Source organism: Cryptomeria japonica, chromosome 4, assembly GCF_030272615.1.
Source record: "Cryptomeria japonica chromosome 4, Sugi_1.0, whole genome shotgun sequence".
NCBI lineage: Eukaryota > Viridiplantae > Streptophyta > Pinopsida > Cupressales > Cupressaceae > Cryptomeria > Cryptomeria japonica.
The window spans coordinates 747,470,787-747,490,427 of NC_081408.1; the positions used below are offsets into that span (position 1 = coordinate 747,470,787).

The following is a 19,641-nucleotide window of genomic DNA, read 5'->3' on the forward strand; positions in this document are numbered from 1 at the left end:
AATGTGATAGAATATTCATCAATCACTTGATCCCACTCTAATATAATAATTTGAGTCTGCAAAAACCATTAGATAATGGGATTAGATATATTTAAAAGGGAAAGAAAACTAGATTACACCGCACAATGGATGAGATTCAAAACAATTAGGATTTGGAATTATTCGTCCTGCTAGTGCTTTAACTTTTATTGTGTAGTGAATTATTATGTTTTGTTCCAAGTTTTATCCTCATTTAGACTTCAAGGCATGATAACTTCCACCCACCTTTTTTGTTGTGAATATGTGTAATGTTATTATATAAATAATAATAGAGTCACTTATTCGTTAAAAAAACATACTCTCTAATCTAATACAAGAAAAAGATGATGCATCGTTAGTTGAAAAAGCTTGAGATTAATTGATAGTTAAAGATAACATGAGCACTATGGTTCCATAATAGGTACTAAAAATTTGAAAATAAATCTAAACCTTTTTTTTTTCACTCATGAAATTCAATGTGAACATCTATCTCCATTCCACCCTAAAAAAACATAAGCTAGTTGTTACAACATGTGGGGCACAACGATTATACCAATAGGATGAAATGTAATAATATTATGAGTAGGAAAGTGACTACATAAAATTATGAAAGAACGTGAAACTTTATTCAAACTTTTGCATTAGCTATAATTATTTACATAGTCAAGATTTTTTTAAAGTATGCACTCATTTACAATAATCATAAAGTGAAATGCAAGGAACTACACTTTAACCGATTGAGCAAGCATTGGAATTTTCATCACTATATATGATGGTAAAATGGTTAATGCAATTCTCTTTTGATGCTATAACAATTGAGGTATCTTTTCTCACATCAACTATAGTATTTATACATAGTGAATAAATGTTTCGAGAACACACAGTCTCTATTATCTTTATATTTTCTTCTTGTAATGTGTGATGACAACACAATTCAAATAACTTTGTGTATCTTTTGTACATTATCATTAAAGGCCATGTGGATTACTTTATTAGCTTAATCTTTTTTTATTTCAATTGTTTATCTTATAGTTACTAAGACTTATAAACAAAACATCTTTAGTAAACTATTAGAAACTTATTTATAAATTCTTTGAAAATGTTCTTTAAAACAAACCATGAAGTATATGAAGATCACATAGTTGCTCAAATAAAGACGTAATTATATCATTTAATATAAGCTTGAGAATAATGATGATTACAAAGTTTGTGGAGGGAGGAATTAATCGAATTTTTGAATGATCGTTGTATGTTCTTCCTTACCATGACATTAACAACATAAACTAGTGGTTGAGAAATCATATTTCCAAGAAAATGAAAAAATTGTACGTTCTTCCTTACCACAACATTAACAACATAAACTAATTGTTGAGAAATCATTCACAGAGTTGCTCAAATAAAGACGTAATAATATCATTTAATATAAGCTTGACAATAATGATGGTTACGAAACTTATGGAGGGAGGAGTTCATCAATTTTTTGTATGATCATTGTATGTTCTTCCTTACCATGACATTAACAACATAAGCTAGTGGTTGAGAAATCATTTTCAAGAAAACAAAAAAATTGTATGTTCTTCCTAGCACAACATTAACAAGATAAACTAATGGCCGAGAAATCATTCGCCTAAAAATGATAAAATATGCCATCAATCACTTGCTCCCACTCACTCAAATATTAAAACCATGTGATAGATAATTTTAGTACACAAAAACCACTAGATAATGGGATTAAATATATCTATAAAAAGTAAAAACAAAAAAGCACCGCACAATGGATGGGATTTAAAACAAATGGGATTTTGTCATGCAAGCCAACGGCATGTCCAAAAAAGAATTGCGGACTGAACGAGACGACGTGTTGAAACAAACTATCATATTAAAGCAAATTAAAGCAAAAGATTTTACAGTGTGATGTGAATATTCGCTTTTGAGTGGCGAGGATGGCTGAAACTGCTGGTGGATTCCACGCACTTTTTCATTAGACATGGTTGGAGAGGAATAATCTTCATTCCTTGGCATATTCCTACTTTTCCCTCCTATATTAAACCAATGCCTAATGGTGGTACATCCATTCAGTTTCAATCTTGCATGCTCTGGCATACCAGTAGTTGTTCTCTGTATCAGTTTATTAATAGAGTATTCAAGATGGACACAGTTGTAGTCTTTGATTTTGATCTCACCATTGTGGACTGTGACAGTGATCCATGGGTCATCGAGCAGCTCGGAAACACTCCACTCTTTGAGTCCTTGCTCCCCACTATTCCATGGAATCCTCTCATGGTGAACAACTTTTTTTTTTTACTGTCTGAGGGTTTATCAGAATTCGATTGCATAGTTTTGAATTAGTTTTCATTCGCTGTGGATTCTGATGTTCTTGATTGAAACTTTTTGATCAAAATTCACTATTTTAGAACTGATAGAACTGATTTCCAGAGAAGATTACAAATTTTATGATACCCTGTTTCTAGGAGGGCTGTGTGCTACTCTTGAATCTCATAGACTACTTTGTTTTGGTTCATTTCATTGATTCCTTGCTTCCCACTCTTTCATAGAAGTCTTTCATGGTGAACATTTTTTATTTATTATGTGATAATTTATCTGGATTTAATTGTATAGTTTTGAATTAGTTTTCATTCAACTCTTTGATTCCTTGCTTCCCACTCTTCCATGGAATTCTCTAATGGTGATCAACAATTTTTATTTTTTTTGGGGGGGGGGTATCTGATGATTTATCAGAATTCTATTGCATGGTTTTGAATTAGATTTCATTCACTGTCGATTTGGTGTTTTTGATTCAAACTTTTTTATCAAAATTCACTGTAGTAAAACTAATTTTGAGAAAAGATTACAAATTTTCTGACACCGTGTTTCTAAGTAGGCCCTGTGCTACTCTTGAATCCCATAGACTACTTTGATCTTATGAATGTTCTCACAACTTTTTTAATGTTAATCCAAGCTCTTGAATCAATCTTCATTGATCCATTATTGTTGAGTTTTTCATTGTTTCACATGGTGAACTTTTTTTTATTCTGTGATGTTTTATCAGAATTCAATTCAGTTGCATAGTTTTGAATTAGTTTTCATTCACTGTGAATTTTGATGTTCTTGGTATAAACTTTTTGATCAAAATTTACTGTGAAATTTGATGTTCTTGGTATAAACTTTTTGATCAAAATCTACTATGAAAGAACTGATTTTGGAGAAAGATTATAAATTTTATGATGCCCTGTTTCTAAAATGACCGTCTACTACTTTTAGTGAATGTTACTAAAATCATTCATTTCATTGACCCATAACTTTTTTTTACTGCTAATCCAAATTTCTGAATTAATCTTCATTGACCCATTATTGAGTTTTTCATTGTTTCTGTAAACTTTTACAAGGCTTAAAGTCTCTTTGAATTTGGGGCTTGCAGGACAAAATGATGGGTGAGCTCCATGACCAGGGGAAGACAATAAGTGACATTGAAGGTGGCTTAAGGACCATTCCTCTTTATCCAGAGACCATCAGAGCAATCAAGTTTGCCTTCTCCTTGGGGTGAGTGATAGGACTTTCATTCAAGGTTTTTTAACATATCTATTTTTTTTTTTGTTTTCTCTCTGGTTTTGAATGAGTAAAGAGATCACAGTTCCATTTTCAATAGTTGTGCCAATGTTTTGTTTTGTTTTGTTTGAGCAGGTGTGATCTTCGGATTGTGAGTGATGCTAATGTGTTTTTCATTAAAACCATCCTTGAAACACATGATTTGCTCCACTATTTCACTGAGATAAAGACAAACCCTGCATTTATTGAGGAGGATGGGAGACTGAGAATTTGCCCATTCCACCCCTTGACAGAAGATCCCCATGGCTGCAACCTCTGCCCTCCCAATATGTGCAAGGTGTGAATTCTTTTCCACACACTTTTTACTAGTATATTGTGTGAATGAAAGCATAAAAACCACAGGTTTCAAGTGTTTATACTTCATGCTTAATGTTTGTTTTGTGTTGCAGGGAGCAATTATTACTGAAATGAGGAACTCCATAGAAAATGGGTGGAACAGGCGTTTTATTTATCTGGGAGATGGTGCCGGAGATTTCTGCCCTACCTTAAAATTAGTGGAGGGAGATGATGTCCTGCCCAGAAAAGAGTGAGAAATTTAACCCCACATGCACATTTCTAGCTGTTTTCTGTTCAAGAAAACTTAAATATAAATTGATTTGATTTGATTTTTTTTGTTTTTTATAGGTATCCACTTTCAAAGCTAATTGAGAAGAATCCGGAACTGGTGAAGGCCCAAATCCATGAATGGTCCAATTCCAAGGACGTTGAGGATTTGCTCTTCAAGTTACTTAAACCTTCAGAAACAGATTTCTGTCTTTAATGTCTGATGTTTGTTTTCTTCTTCATTTCTGCAATAGAGAGGATGAAAACATTCTTCGTATATGCATCATGTTCTAAAAGAAGACGGCTTTTCTTAGAAATGAGCCAGATTCTGGTGGGAAAGCTTTATGCTACCAGGAAATTTGTGTGCTAATCATTGGTCATGGAAGGGTTTCTTTGTTCACCAATTAAAATTGTCTTCTATGAGCATATAATTTTTTTTTAAAAAATTACTTATCATCAGTTTTATGTCATTTTGTGTGATATATAGTCTCGTCTTATTATTTCGATTAATGGCTTTTTTTTTTAATTGATATTCAGAAATAAAATATAATTTCATTAAAGACAATTTTCATATTTTAGTTTACAATTCTTATATTCAATTTAAATTGTGTGTGGAAACGATCCAAGTCACTTGTCAAGCATGGAGTCAACCTTCATGTTTGACAACTCAAATTGCATGGTGGGCCTAAGCTAACTTATATTCAACTAGTTGTTATTCATTGTTCTTGTACCCACAACAAATTAAATGGACGCTTCCCCTAGATCATTTTCATTAACAAATTAATCCATTATCTAACAAAGAATCAAGAAGGTGGTTGATTGATGGAGGGTACTATAAAAAACACTTACCCCATGTCCCCATGCGGCTGCTTATGAGCATTTTCTGCTTAAAAATTGAAAATAAGCTTTGAAAAAAAGGGGGGCTAGAAGTGGCTGCTTATTGAAAAAAAAGACACATGGCTTCACTATATTTTTTTGCTTATGAATTTTATTTGTTAAAATATTATCAATAATTTCATTTACAAAATAATTTAAGAGATTGCATAAAAATAAGCTAAGCAGTAGCATGGGGACATGCCCTACAACAAAAATTAATACTACATAAATGGTAAGAAAAATAACCCACTTTCAATTTCTTTAATAATATGGAATTACAAAATTATAAAACCTTACACTCTAGAACCATTACAGAGAAAGTCAACTCTCTAAGGAAACCTTACAATCTAGAGCCATCTAGAGCCACTCTCTAAGGAAACCTTACAACCCTCAAAATTTTTGGAAAGTGTAACTCCCCTTTTTTTGTGACCTATCATTTTTATTTTCTTTTTCCTTGCTTTGGAATATGCCCAAAATGGGTTTTATGGCCCACCAAAGTATTTTGAATTTTTTTTCATTTTCCCTCTTAAAATAGAACAACTTTTGGAGACCATAACTTTTGATTTGGGAACCCGATCAGCCCATTTTTTTAAAACAGAAAGAGCTTGAAGTGATCTACACCATGCTTTTTCCCAAAACAAGAATTGATTAGACATTCATCAAGGTCTCATTCGATCATTTAAAGGTCCAAAATTTAAGTTTGAATTTTTAATAGGATTTTTAAACCTTAAAACATTAATCTCTCAAATGATAAAAGATATTGAAATGATTCCCTCAAATAGTTTTGCCTAAGTGTGACTATTTTGGTGAACAATCTATCAGACAAGGTTCAAGTTTTTGGTATGCATTGTGCCGCATTTTTTCATCTTTGTTTGCAATTATAGTATGATGTTGTTGGATGAAAAATGATGTTATATATCAGGTTTCATGGTTCTATTTATTCTGTAGTTGAAGTTGTATTGGTCTGAGTGATAGCCATGTGAATACAATGTAACTGTTTGCAAGAATGCCTTGCATTCCTCCGCTTTCTGAATATTTTGTGTTATGGGTAGTCAATATAGTGTTGTTGGTTTCAAGTGATGCTATGTTGTGCATCCACATGTGTTATGGTGATTCAAATCATTTTTTGAGTTTGTTTAGTTGAGTTGTTTTATTGATTCTATCTTCTGAAGTCGACTTGAGTATTTTGGGTTTGTGCAGTTGCATGCACTAGCCTTAATGGCACTTCCACAACAAGATAGACATAAAGAAAACCCTGTCAAGCCAAAGACCCAAACCCCAACTCAAGGAGGGGGAGAAGCACCCAGGCCTTGACATAGAGGGGAGTGGGGGAGCGGGGGGGCGAAGGACTTCCCCTTACGCCTGAGACAAACAACAATCCAGTAAATATTGTCACAAGGATCCACAACAGAAGAAGAGTGCAGGGAGGTCTCCACAACTAATCTATCCACTATGGATGCACGTCATTGTGGTGAAACAACAAAAGGTTTCAGCAACAAAACACCATTAGAAGTAGGTTCCATGGGAGTAGAACAAGGCTACAGAACAGGAGAATCACATCATTTTTTGAGTTTTGCTATGTTGGGCATCCACGGGTTTTATGGTGATTCACATCATTTTTTGAGTTTGTCTAATTGAGTTGCTTTATCAATTCTATCTTTTGAAGTCGACTTGTGTATTTTGGGTTTGTGCGGTTGCATGTGGAGTTGAAGGCGATAATTTGGATTGATAGGAAGATTTGTCGACATGGTGTGATGCTTCAAAAAAAAAATTCCCTTCTACATTGCATTGGAGAATGGATTTGGGGCTAACTGTTTATACTTTTCATGTTACTTCTAAGTAGGCCGACCTAATTGATGTATTTCTTTGTACGAGTGAAATATAAAGGAATGAGATCTTCTGGAGGAAGGTATGAGTTTGATGAGATATATTTGAAGTGTGTACATATGGTGTCTTGTGTAAGTGCGCATTTGCATATGAGCAATAATGAAGGCAATTTCAGATGTTTAGAACAGTGAGCTATAATCAGCATTTCAAAGAATATGGTTCTACCCAATTCAACAAATATTATTCTTTGTAATCATCTATTATATCTTGCCCCAAAGGGTTGGTCTTTAGTATTTTACAGGTCCATTGTATCTTGCCCTAAGGTTGTGTGCCTTAGTCTACTAAGTCCAAATTAGGAGCAGAGAGCTTCCTTGTTCTAGAGCCTAAAACATTGTAATCAGTTTTCATATAGCGAGATAGTTCTCACTATGGTTTTTCCCACATTAGGTTTTCCACAAAAAAATCTTGGTGTCCTTGTGTATTGATATGTTGGTCTTTTGATTTCAGGTGTTTACATTTGTACATGTGTTAATTGGAATGAATGAAAAATGAATGGTTTTTAATATATGTTGATTCATCCCTCCCACCCCACCCCCCTCTTAGCATCTAGAAGTGTGCAACTAATCAATGACATGTCATTATCAAATACAAATTCCAACAGTTGCATTCATAGCACATCCCCAACAATAAGAACCACATCTTTGAGAGAGACAAAGAGATGTCAATATAATGTTATAATGCATGGAGCTATTGGCTATCTAGAACCATACAAAATAAGGTGATACCATTTATATTGTATTAAAAAATACAATTTAACTTGATAGAAATTCATCATACATAGAGAAATTCCTTCTTTCTTAAATTTTTTTGGTTCAATAATTATGAATATTGTGAGCTCTAAAAAGACAATCCTTTCAAAATATTATCTAAAAATCTTTCCAAATAAAATTACCAATAAACCATAAAACTATATTAAGATGAAATATAATAAAAATTTAATATTGAAATCAAAGTATCTTCATTATATAAGGAAGCTAGATAATATCGAGTATATACAGCTAAAGAAATGATAAATAAGATAGAGAGCCATAAAAAAATTCTTTTATGAATATTACTTTACTTACCGCTTACACCTATCCAAACTGCTTAATGAATTATTTTAGAGATTATAGAACCATAGAACCATAACATATATTTTCTTGATACTATTGAATCCTATTCTTATATCAAAACATACCTTACAAAAAAAAATTGGCTTGTCACAATATCATGCTTCATGATCAAATATAAAAGGAAATTATTCAAATAAAACTGGTAAATTGATCTGATAGTCATTAAAACAAATACGAAAACATTAACAGGCCATCTGAGCTATTTGACAAAATGTCATAAAGAAATGTCATTCCATGGAATATGATGTCTTAAATGAATTCTTCGTGAAAGCTTTATAAACTTCAAGCAAATGTGACTAGCCGTATAATACATTCTATCTTGATAGTTTTGAAAATGAGTTTGGATCAGAAGGTTTTATTCACACACATTAAGCTTTGATTTCTAAACTTAAAAATATAAACACTCAAAATTGACTGACATTCATTAGATTTAATATGTTAATTAATATATATGATTTAAGACTCCCCAAAATATATAAGTTGCCAAGAGACAACGTAGGCCTCAGGCCCAATTTAAATTGGAATTTTGAAGTTGGGTTTGGACATCCATTAAAGAATATAAATAGGCAGGCCAAAGAAGACCACTCAACAGACAAAGTAGGCCTCACACCCAATTTAAAAATCTTGCATATTGTTTTGACCACTTATTTGTTCACAGATCACTATTTGATTACGACATACTTGCATGCTTAGTGTAGCATCTCTTAGAAAGTGGACTGCATGTACTTCGATACTTTTTGGTTTTAACATTTTGTGTTGAAGCTGCGACTAATGGAGCATTACAGGCTTGTGGGCGAAGTGGCCCCAGCTTTCAACCCTGATATGGACATGTATGCAAAATGTGGAAGCATAGAAAATGATGAGAAAAAGGAGGCCTCACATCCAAATTTTAAGTCTTTTCTAACACAACTCTTTCATGTGCTGATTCAGAATAGAGAAAAGACATTTAGCAAAGTTAAAATCGAACTTAAATGTTCAGAATAGCTTAAATCACACACACTAAGCTTACATTTCTAGATTTAAAAGTGTTAAAGCATTCAGAATCGACTGATATTCTCTATGCTTAATATGTTGCTTAGTGTGTGTAGTTTAAGACTGGCTAAGCGCTCTGGTAAGCATGCATGTGAATTCTGGAAACATAAACATGACACATAACTCTGAATCCTTCCTTCTACTTGCCTACCTTACACCAAATGTTTCCTCTACAAACAAAAAGATTCTCACATACAAATACCAATTTCCTTTTCCTCAGGTACCCACTCCTTTCAACTATTTTTAAGCTTAATCCAAGTAATGACACCAGGGTCCATTTCAACTCATACAATGGTTAGATCATATAATCACACAAGGTATTTGTATAATTATTAGTGATAATACATATAAAGAGTTGAAAATAAGAGTTGTGACAATGTTCTTACATATGTAGAGCATTGTTGGATATGTGTTCTTAAGAAATATTGTGTATATTTTTCATCTTTAATATTTTCATTTGTTTGGAATTCATGTTGTACAAATATAGTTGATCTATATATTACATAATGTATTAGATATTTTTTTGGCTTGAAGATGAGGTCGCCTATGAGAGCATGGAGAGAGGCAAATCTTGCCAACATAAAAGGCATTGTGTTTTCATATTCCCCATAGCCAATGTTGATGGTCTTGACTTGGATTTTAGGAGGGAGAGCAAATGATTGAGATGGAAGATCTATAGGATTGACATGTAAGGAAGATGGTATGGAGGTGGAAGGAATGACAACATTAGTGTCAAGGAAATGATAAGATTTGTTATAGGGACTTTTCACATTTTGTAGTTTTGGAAGGGATGAAGATTGTTCATAATAGTGATTTTTATGCCTTCATAGGGTAAGTTAAGACATTGAGGATAGGAAAAGGGAACGATCTACATTGTGTGAAGCCATAGGCAACTGAGGAAGATGTTATAAGGCAAGAAAGATCAATAACATTGCACATTGTTTGTTGCAGTATGGCACCAACCTATACAAAAAGTCATGTGATACCTTCTAGTTCTCATCTTGGATTATCATATGCCTTAATGGTGATCTTTTGACTTTTAAGGCATCTTAAAATCATCTCAATTTTTTAACCAACTCCAAGGTGCATAGATTTTATTCAAATCCATTATCGATTAGGACTCTTTTAACCTTATGATTATTGATAGTGAATTTTATATCAAGGGCTTTATTGTGACAATGAAAGATGGGAGGCATATCACTTTAACTTAATGAAATTTGGTAGGAATTTGACAGTTGGTCTACCAATGCTCAGAATAGTCAAATTTGATGTCATTGAGAACTTATGAATCCTATAAGGTGTTTTCCAATTTATCTCCTTATGAACATTGAATGTTTTGAGAAGCTCTAGCATGGATATTTACACTGGATTTTTTCCAAGATTCTCTATAACTATGTATTGGAAAACTCTTGTGAAAGATGAGGAGACCCCTTGAATAGTAACACTGTCATTACCTAGTGATGACATCACAGTTGCATGATTTTATTTTGATAGTAGCAACTAATGGGGATGCTTCTTTGATATGAATCATGGCATAGTCATAAGAGGAGGGTTTCTTAGAATTGGGATTGTGAGTGTGATTATTATGAGACTGACCTAGACTGGATGCTAAAGAATGGTTTTCATCATTCTTGGGGAAAAGGTTTTGGTGCATGCCTAGTTACTCATTTGATGAGAAGGATCAATTCCCTTTTGCTTCAATTTCAAAGCAATTAACAAGATCTTTGTAGTAGTTTTTGAGATTCATACATTTAGCAGTGGCATGTCCATTTATGTGATGGTATTCATAATATTCAACTTATTTATACGACATAGCTTTAGAGTTGGTCCTTTTGAAAAGGTTTGGTGTTAGGAAATTTTATCGTATTTATCTAGACGAGTTTTTGGAAGACCGCCTACATGGGTTTCCCCAAGGAGGTGTATTTATGTTTTGGACATATGGAGATGCAGAGCCTGCGAGAAATTACAACTAACCAGGAGCAAATAATTCTACATTTAGAAAACCAAAAATGGGCTACAAGATTGTGTTGCAAGATCTTTATAAAGATATTGAAGATAAGCTATCGAGAAAATTGATGTTTAAAAGTGTAGATGTCTGGAAAATGTTATGGAACATAAAGCGGAGACCAAGAAAACCACTTTCAGTTAACACAAGCAGCTTAGCGATATTCCTCTAATGGAAGGTTATGTCACCTGTGAAAATGTTCGGTTTGGTGATCAAGGTGGCTATCATTCATCATGATTTTGCTAGTGTGGTGAAATGGTTAGGGAATATGGAGAATGATAATAGCTTCGACAAGAGTGTTGTGATTCCTTCCAACTTATTTTTTAGTTCGATTCAACAAAAACAATTCTAATAGTACAATGTCTCTTTTCAAAATTTTAATGAAATAATAGATTTAAACAAAAAAACAACATACGCACAAACTATCCCAAAATTTATCACATACATATTATTTGCACACTTAAATCACCACTTATATTGATATTACCACAGTAAATGGGATTTCTTATAGTCATTATAACAACAACACACTGTAATAATAGTGTTGATTTGGCGGTCAACACCTCCTTGGGGACTCGTGGCAAGGCTTAGCCACCTCCTTTGGGTCAGGTAAATCTAACGTTTGTATCAGGTATTGATAGTTCGAGCTTTTGGCGCAACGGCAAACAATTCCAACAATTGGTATCAGAGCCTTGGGTCACAGGTTCAAGTCTCCCTTCAATGGGTGCTAAAGGCTTAGTTGTTGTTGAGAGGGAGATTGTTGACTTGGTGGTCACCACCTCCTTGGGGACTTGTGGCATGGCTTAACCGCCTTCCATGGGTCGGGTTAAATCTGGCATTTGTATCGAACGCTGATAGTTCAATCTTTTGGCGCAACGACAAATGATTCCAACAAATAGTAATGCTCACTATAACTCACTCAACTTTCCTAGATTGCCTTGAAGCACTAATGCACTTCTTGATTGAGAATGCCCTCACAAAACCAAAGGGTTTTCATCCTTTGATTCTAGCAATCAATTGGTTTTTGTCCACAAAAGATCACTAAACATAAGCATCCAAAAGATATAACATCATAATATTCATGATTACAATTGAAATGTTTTCCCAATTTTATATGTTATTCACTCAAAGATTAAATTAATTATCCAAGACCCAAGATGGCACCAAAGCCATAAATTGAATGTTGCATGCTACCACAAGTTAACCTCATGACCTTGCAACATTCGCACTATTACACACCTTACCTTTGTTCCTTTTGTCTTGTTATGTATTGTTTGCACCCACAATTCCCAACTCTTCTTTAGCATGCATCAAGCCTCACCCCCAACTCCTAAGCTTCACTTTGCAAAGGGGGCATGACAAGTCCTCTCTTCTCAATATTTCTTGCCCTCGACCAATGCAAATCGGGGAGCTCAAGGATCTCAAAACCTTCCCATGTCACATCTTTGTTTGGTAAGTTTCTCCACTTAACAAGACACTCTATGATGCTTTTGTTCCTCGAACGATTGTCATGGGTGTCCATCGCTTCTTCAGGGATCAAAATTAATTCTCCCTCATTGTTTAAGAGTGGCAACTCCTTTGAGGGCATAATGTTAACCAAGGAATTCCTTCAAACATGACGCATAAAATACATTGTGAATTCTATTGTTTCGTGGAAGCTCCAACTTGTAGGCCACCTCACCGATTCACTTCATAATTTTGTATAGCCCATATTATTGGGGCTTGATTTTTTCTACTCCCCTCTTCTTAATAGAAGTTTGCATATATGGATGTCACCTTAGAGAAACCAGATCTTCCACTTCAAAGAACCTCTCTGTTATTTTCGATTAGCATAATTCTTCTATAATTTTTATGTTTGTTGTAGATTATCATTTAGTGCCCTCAAAATATCTTGATTGTGACCCATCAAATCACCTGCTATTGGTACCCTACTATCTAAAAATAAGAGATCAATTTTGGGATGGTAGTTGGTACTCGATGTGAGCTTTGATCTTTTCAAGTGCAATAACTCTTGCCAAAAGGAACTAAGAAATATGTTGTCCTTGTCACTAACAATGTTATTGGGCAAGCCATGTAGTCTAAAAATCTCCTTGAAGAATATGTATGCTACATAATGTGCATTTAACTCTAAAGGAACAACAATAAAATGTACATACTTCGTCAATCTATCAATCACAACATAAATATAATCTTTACCTTGTACCTTGGGTAAATTTGTCGTGAATTCCATGGATAAGCTCTCACATTTTTGCTCAAGAATGGCTAGTGGTTTGCCTATATTTCATGTAATATCCTTGATGTCTTGTTCTTGAAGTACTATGAAAGACTTCCAATATTCCCCTTGACCTTACACTCAAGCACCCAACAAATCTTGGTTTTGTATAGGATTAACCCCTTCCTCACAAAATATTTGCAATCTTTCACAACCTCATCAATGGTGTCAACAACAAATTCATTCTTAAAATAATCAACAACAATGGAAACCCTTCATTCTATAGTAAGAATAAACAACTAGCATAGAGCATGTCTCCTAGAAAGTACATCAACTACCACACTTGTCTTGCCCTTCATGTACTCTATTTGAAAATAACAAGCTTGCAGCTTGCTCAGTCATTTTTATTGGTGATCATTTCAAAAATTTCATCCAAAAACGTCAAGCTATCATGATCAATCTTCACCACGAATTTTCCTCAAACTAAATATTGTCAAAACTTCTCTAGTGTATGCACAAAGGCCAACATCACCTTATTGTAAATGTAATATCCCTTCTCTAAACTATTCATTTTTTTTGCTCCCAAAAGTTGTTGGTTGTCCACTTTGACTTAGGAAAGCTCCAATTCCTTCTCTAAAAACATCATACTCAATGGGCAATGAAAAATCGGGAATGGCAAGTGCAGGGCATGAACTCATTACCACCTTCAACTTGTCATAAGTTTTTTCAACATCTTCAAACCATCCAAAGGATCCCTTCTTTGTCAAATCAATCAAAGGCACAGCTAATTAAGAGAAACTCTTCACAAGCCTCCTGTACTAACAACAAAATCCAAGAAACAAAAGTGGCACAAACTAATCAAACAAATGCGACCATACACGATGGACCTTTCATTTGAATTGCTCCCCACCCACGTTGTCCCTACTCCAATGGCTACCCCTATTCTTGCATGTGGGGTGTTTTCTCATGTTGTGGCCTCTGTTTTGGCCCCCAAATCTAGTTGCACTAAGGGGTTTCATGCCCTTGCCCACACAAGTGTTTCTATAGGTATTTTCATCGTTGCTTAGGTTGAAGATTCAACTACCCAAGCTCCTGGTGTAGGTGTGGGTGTGGATGTTTCTCTCACCCATGTTCGTGTAGGTTTAGGGGTTGATGGAGTTGTCCCTAGTTCTTCTTCTTCCAGTCTTCATGCTTTTGGTAGGGCTACCAAGAGCTTTGCTCAAACTGCTCGTTCCTCTAGTGCTCCTCCCCGAAGTGTCCCTAGTCCTCTTCCTTGGTCTAAGACCCCTCCTATGGTGGTCTGTGGGCAAGAGGTAGAGGAAAATGTTGAGTTCTACCAAAGGGTTGCTCTAGTCTGTATATTTTCTTGGTTTTGGCCTTCTCTTTGGGATCTCCATGCTTAGGTTCTGAAATCTTGGCAATCCCTTAGGGTGGGCAAGATTAAACTTTATCCTTGTATCAAAGGCTTCTGCATTGCCTCCTTTGCTTCCTTGGAGGAGAGGAATCTGGTTTTGGATAGAGTTTGGGCTTGGGATGATTATCCTCTTTCTCTTAAGCCTTGGTCTTCTACCTTCAACCCCCTTTCTGAACCTTTGAACGTGTATCATGTTTGGGTGTGGCTTCCAAATCTTCATCTACATTTATGGGAGATGACTTGCTATGAATCCATAGGTAACTCTATTGGATAGTTCTTAAGGGTTGACGAGTTTAATTGTATGGAGCTCTCCACCTATTTTGGTCTTTTGGTGGATGTTGATCTTTCCTTGCCCCTTCATGTTAAGGTGGGTTTGATGGTGGGGAACCAGCCTTGGTATCAACCTGTCGATTATGAGGGCATCCCTTTTCAATGTCACCATTACATTGCTATTAGACATTTGGCTTTGGCTTGCTCTTTGGGTTGTTGAGAAAGGCCTGCTACTTGGTGGAAGAATGCTTCTAAGGAACACTTGATGGTAGGATTTGGCCTCTTCTATGGATGCATCTTCCAAGGATTCTAAGGAGTGCCCTATTACAGAACTTGTTGCCCTTCTGTGATTTCTTTTGTGGTTTCTTCTTCGGGTTGCTCTCTTCATGTTGTTCATCTAGCTATCGCTTCCTCTTCAGCTATAGTTGGCTGCCTCTCTCCCTCTCATTTCGCTCCCCTTTCTACGATTGTTGGTCTCCCTATGATGGGACCTCCTCCTCTTCTACCCCCTCCTAGTGGGATTTCAAATGATTGCATTGCCTGAACAGTTGTTAGTATGTGGAGAAAAGGTCCTTGTACCTCTTTTCCCTCTCTTTCATCTATGTTGAAAGAGTAGTTTGTTTTCTAGGGTTGGGAGCCTTGTTTCCCGCCAATTCTTATCTCTAATTTTAAAGCTTTTGTCTTTTGGTTTATTTCACCCCTCATGACACCCCGCTCTATTATCCTAGTTGGTTGTTATGTAAGTGTTCGGGCCTCACTTGATTTTATCTACTCAAAACAACATAATCCAAGAAACTCTTTCATCTGAGTTAGATTGGTATGTGGAGGCCAATCAAGAATTGCATGTAAGTTAGATTGATCTACCTAAACACTCTTAGAACTTATGACATGAACCAAGTAAAAAATTTCAAATAATTCAAATTCACATTTAGACAAATTAGCATAGAAATATTGTTGCTCCAAAATGCCTAGAACTATGTCTAGCTGTTCTAAATGTTCCTTACAATTCCTCTTGTAGATTAGTTTGTCCTAAAAAGAATCAAAACAAATTTTCTAAGTATTTTATTCAATACCTAATTCATGCATGATTGGAATATAGTTGGAGCATGAGTGGAAACTCAAAATGTTCATAATAGCATCAAAAGGTTGTCTTCTCAACATTTTTGTCCCTCATGCGGATTTAATAGTGCCTCAATCTCATATCAATCTTGGAGTACACAACTCCTTGCAATCATCTATGAACTCATCTATCCTTAGAATAAAATATCTATTCTTAATGGTCTTCTTGTTTAACACTCTAGTCTTGCACATCCTCATAATGACATCGTCCATAAGAACTATTGGAGATTCAAAAGGGTTGAAGCTATGTCTTGTGAATCCCATGTCAAGAAGTTCTTTGATAGCCTTCTCTATCTCCTCTTTATACCCTCTTGGGTGACGATATGGTGCAGTTATAACAAATGTAGCCCCTTATGATTATATAGCATGCTAAAACCCTCTATCCAATGATAATTTTGAACACGTCATTAAAAACTACACAATGCCTATCACAAGAAAATTCAATATCAACATAATACATACCTTTCTTGCCTAATGGAGACTTCGTGGGAAGAATCGATCAATTTGTTACCTATGTTACTTGACCTCTACAAAGGGTTCTCTCCATCTTCTTCATTGTCACTAGCTATGGAGCTCCATTTGAGATCCCTCTAAGGACAATCGTCTTCCCATTTGTTGTTAACTTAAGTACCATGGTCTGGTAGTTATGTGAATACTCCTTTGGAGAGTGCAACCATTGTACTCCCTAAACCATATCAATATCTCTTAAGCCAATCACATAAAAGTCATCACATACCTTGTGGTCTCCTAGAGTGATATTGAGTTGCTTGATTATTTAGTCACACAAAATGGTGGATCCATCAACTAATGTGACATTGAAGCCTTCAAATTATTTTTTTGTTTTATCATCTATTCATCATCAAACCTTTGTCAATGAAGTTGTGGGTAGCCCTAATGTTGATGAGAATGATCATAATTTTTCTCGTTAGCACTCTACCAACCTTCATGGGAAGATATTTTGAGGCTCGAGATAGAGCAACAAGTGTACTCTACCTTGTGGTTACACATTCTTCACCAATATAATTGACAAAATCTCCGAATATCTCTAGTTCATCCTCTAACTCTAAATCTACCACTTCAATGTAATGTATTTGGCCTTTACCCAAGTTTCTATGTCTAGACATCCACAACTCTTTGCAAGAGAAATATAAGTTCTTCCTCCTAGGTTCATTCTTTGTCTCATCCTTCTTGATCAAATTTGGGGTATTGACTAAGGGAAATTCTTGTAAGGAGCTTGCTAATGCAACATTGATGGCATGCTCTTGGAGTAGGGTTTTCTTTTGGTCACTATGATCTCCAAACTCATAGCTCTTTCCATGGCTTCTTACAGAGAAATTGGATAAAACGCCATACCAAACCCTTGAGCTATTCAAAAAGGCCTTTTACAAAAACAAACTATGAGCCTCCTTTCTATCACTTTTGGAACCATCATTGATAGCCTCTAAAATTTTGCTACATGGTGCTCAACTATATCATCTTGTCTTAATTGTGCTAACTCCCTAAAGTAAATCTTTGAGTCCTTCATATCCAACATCTCTATCAAACTTTGACTAAACTCTTCTATGGTAGTGATTGTGCTATGTCTTTGGGTTGTTATGTCATGGTACTGCCATTCATGGGCCACACCTTCTAGTTATGAATTTGATAACTTCATGGCTTCTTCAAGCATGGGGTTCAAAGAGAGATAGGTGTCCAACTTCTACACCCTCCCTATCCAAACCACCTCTTGATTCATCAAATGTAGGTATATTGATAATTCCCAAGAGATTTCGAATGTCCTTGCTAAGTTGCTCTTCATATCTCTTTCTCCCTTGTCATTTCTATGATACTCACAATACTATGCAAAAGTCATGTCCTGATGGATGGCAATGTATTTGGTGTGGTATCTCGCCAATTCAGCCTCTTATTGTTGTTCTTCCTCCAAGGATTATGTGCCTTGTCTTTTTAGAAATTTGGCTTCAATTAACTTTTGGAACAGTTGAATTGAAACTCAATCATTTGTTGAATTACTTCCTTATGCTTCATTATTCTATACAAGTTTGGTGTAGTTGACTAAGTTGGTCAAGTTATGCATTAATTGCATCAACATTTGATTGATTTGTTATTGATTGACCAAGAAAGCCTTGAGTTCATCTTCTTGATCAATCATTTCTTCTTACCTTTATCCCCAATTCCACTAATATCTTCTTGTGTGGTTGTCTCTAACCTTTTCCTCTCTCTTTACAAAGCTCATAGATCTTTGTCACTCGAGCATACAACATAAAACCCCAATGGACTAGCAAGACTATTGCTCCAGTACCATTGTAATGTCTCCTTTTGAAATTTTTAATGAAATAAAGATTTGAAACACAAGTAGTGATATTCACCAAATGAAATATAAAAATTGTATCTCACAACAAAAAATTAATTAAACTCATCACACACAAACTTGCACAATTGAGTCACAACACTTCTATTGATATCATCATAATAAATGGGATTGTTTGCAATAAATACAACAACATAATATGATAACAACAATGCTCATAATGACTGCATCGGCTCCTGTCCAAGAGGCATTTTCAAATATTGTTGACCGTGTTTGCAATGACTCCTCCTTGCAAGTGATTTATTATGTTGTGGTCGCTCCTACCATGGACCCCCTTCTCAGTGGTGATGTCATCGGTGTGAGTGGCTTGCACGCCTCCTCCCTTGAGGGTTTTGTGGGTGTCTCTGTTGTTAACAATGTCATGGATATTGGTGTGGGTTCGTGCCCTTCTCCACCCATGGTTCCTCTTCCAGGCCGAAATACTGGTACTAACTCTCATGGTGAGGCTTCTCAGTCGGCTACTACAGATGTTGTGGGTGCTAAGGTCTCGCCCAGACCTTCCTTTGTTGGCATGCATAGCTTTGCTCATGTGGCCAAATCTGTTGCCCAACCCTCTAAGGAGGTTCGTCCTCTTCCCTATGCCAAATCCTCCCCTGTGGTGGTTTGTGGACAGGATTAGGTTCTACCAACGTTGTGCTTTAGTGTGCAAATTCTCTGAGCCTTGGCCTTCATTATCGAACCTCCATCGTTGGGTGAGCGACTCTTGGAGATCTTTGGTGGCTCATAATATTGAGCTTTTTCCTTGTGCTAAAAGCTTTTTCATTGCTTCTTTCACATCTTCGATTGATCGGGATTTGGTTTTGGAGAAGTTGTGGGCTTGGGGAGTGCATTCCCTCTTTGTTAAGCCTTGGACAACTTCCTTTAACTCTCTCACTAAACCACTCAATGTGCGTCTAGTTTGGGTCCACCTTCCAAACCTCCCTCTTCATTTTTGGGAGCTTTCTTGCTATGAGGCTATCGGTAACTCTATTGGTTGTGTCTTAAAGGTTGATGATGCCATGTCTTCTATGGACCACACTACCTTTGCCCACATCTTAGTTGATATTAACATCTCCTCGCCTCTCCCGGGAGATGTAGTCCTCATGGTTGGAGATCGCCCTTGGACACAATTGCTGGATTTTGAAGGTCTCCCCATTTACTATCGGAAATTTTTCTTTATGGGTCATCTTGCTTCAAACT

At 35.6% G+C, this 19,641-nt stretch overlaps 1 protein-coding gene across 1 annotated transcript; it reads left to right on the forward strand.

The window, feature by feature from the left end:
* The first annotated feature begins 1,984 nt into the window (after positions 1–1,984).
* LOC131076686 (thiamine phosphate phosphatase-like protein) lies at positions 1,985–4,635 on the forward strand. Its single transcript, XM_058013988.2, has 5 exons — positions 1,985–2,301; positions 3,437–3,558; positions 3,700–3,901; positions 4,014–4,150; positions 4,249–4,635. The coding sequence occupies exons 1-5, from the start codon at positions 2,071–2,073 to the stop codon at positions 4,382–4,384; spliced, it is 828 nt and encodes a 275-aa protein (XP_057869971.2). The 5' UTR covers positions 1,985–2,070; the 3' UTR covers positions 4,385–4,635.
* Positions 4,636–19,641: the final 15,006 nt, after the last annotated feature.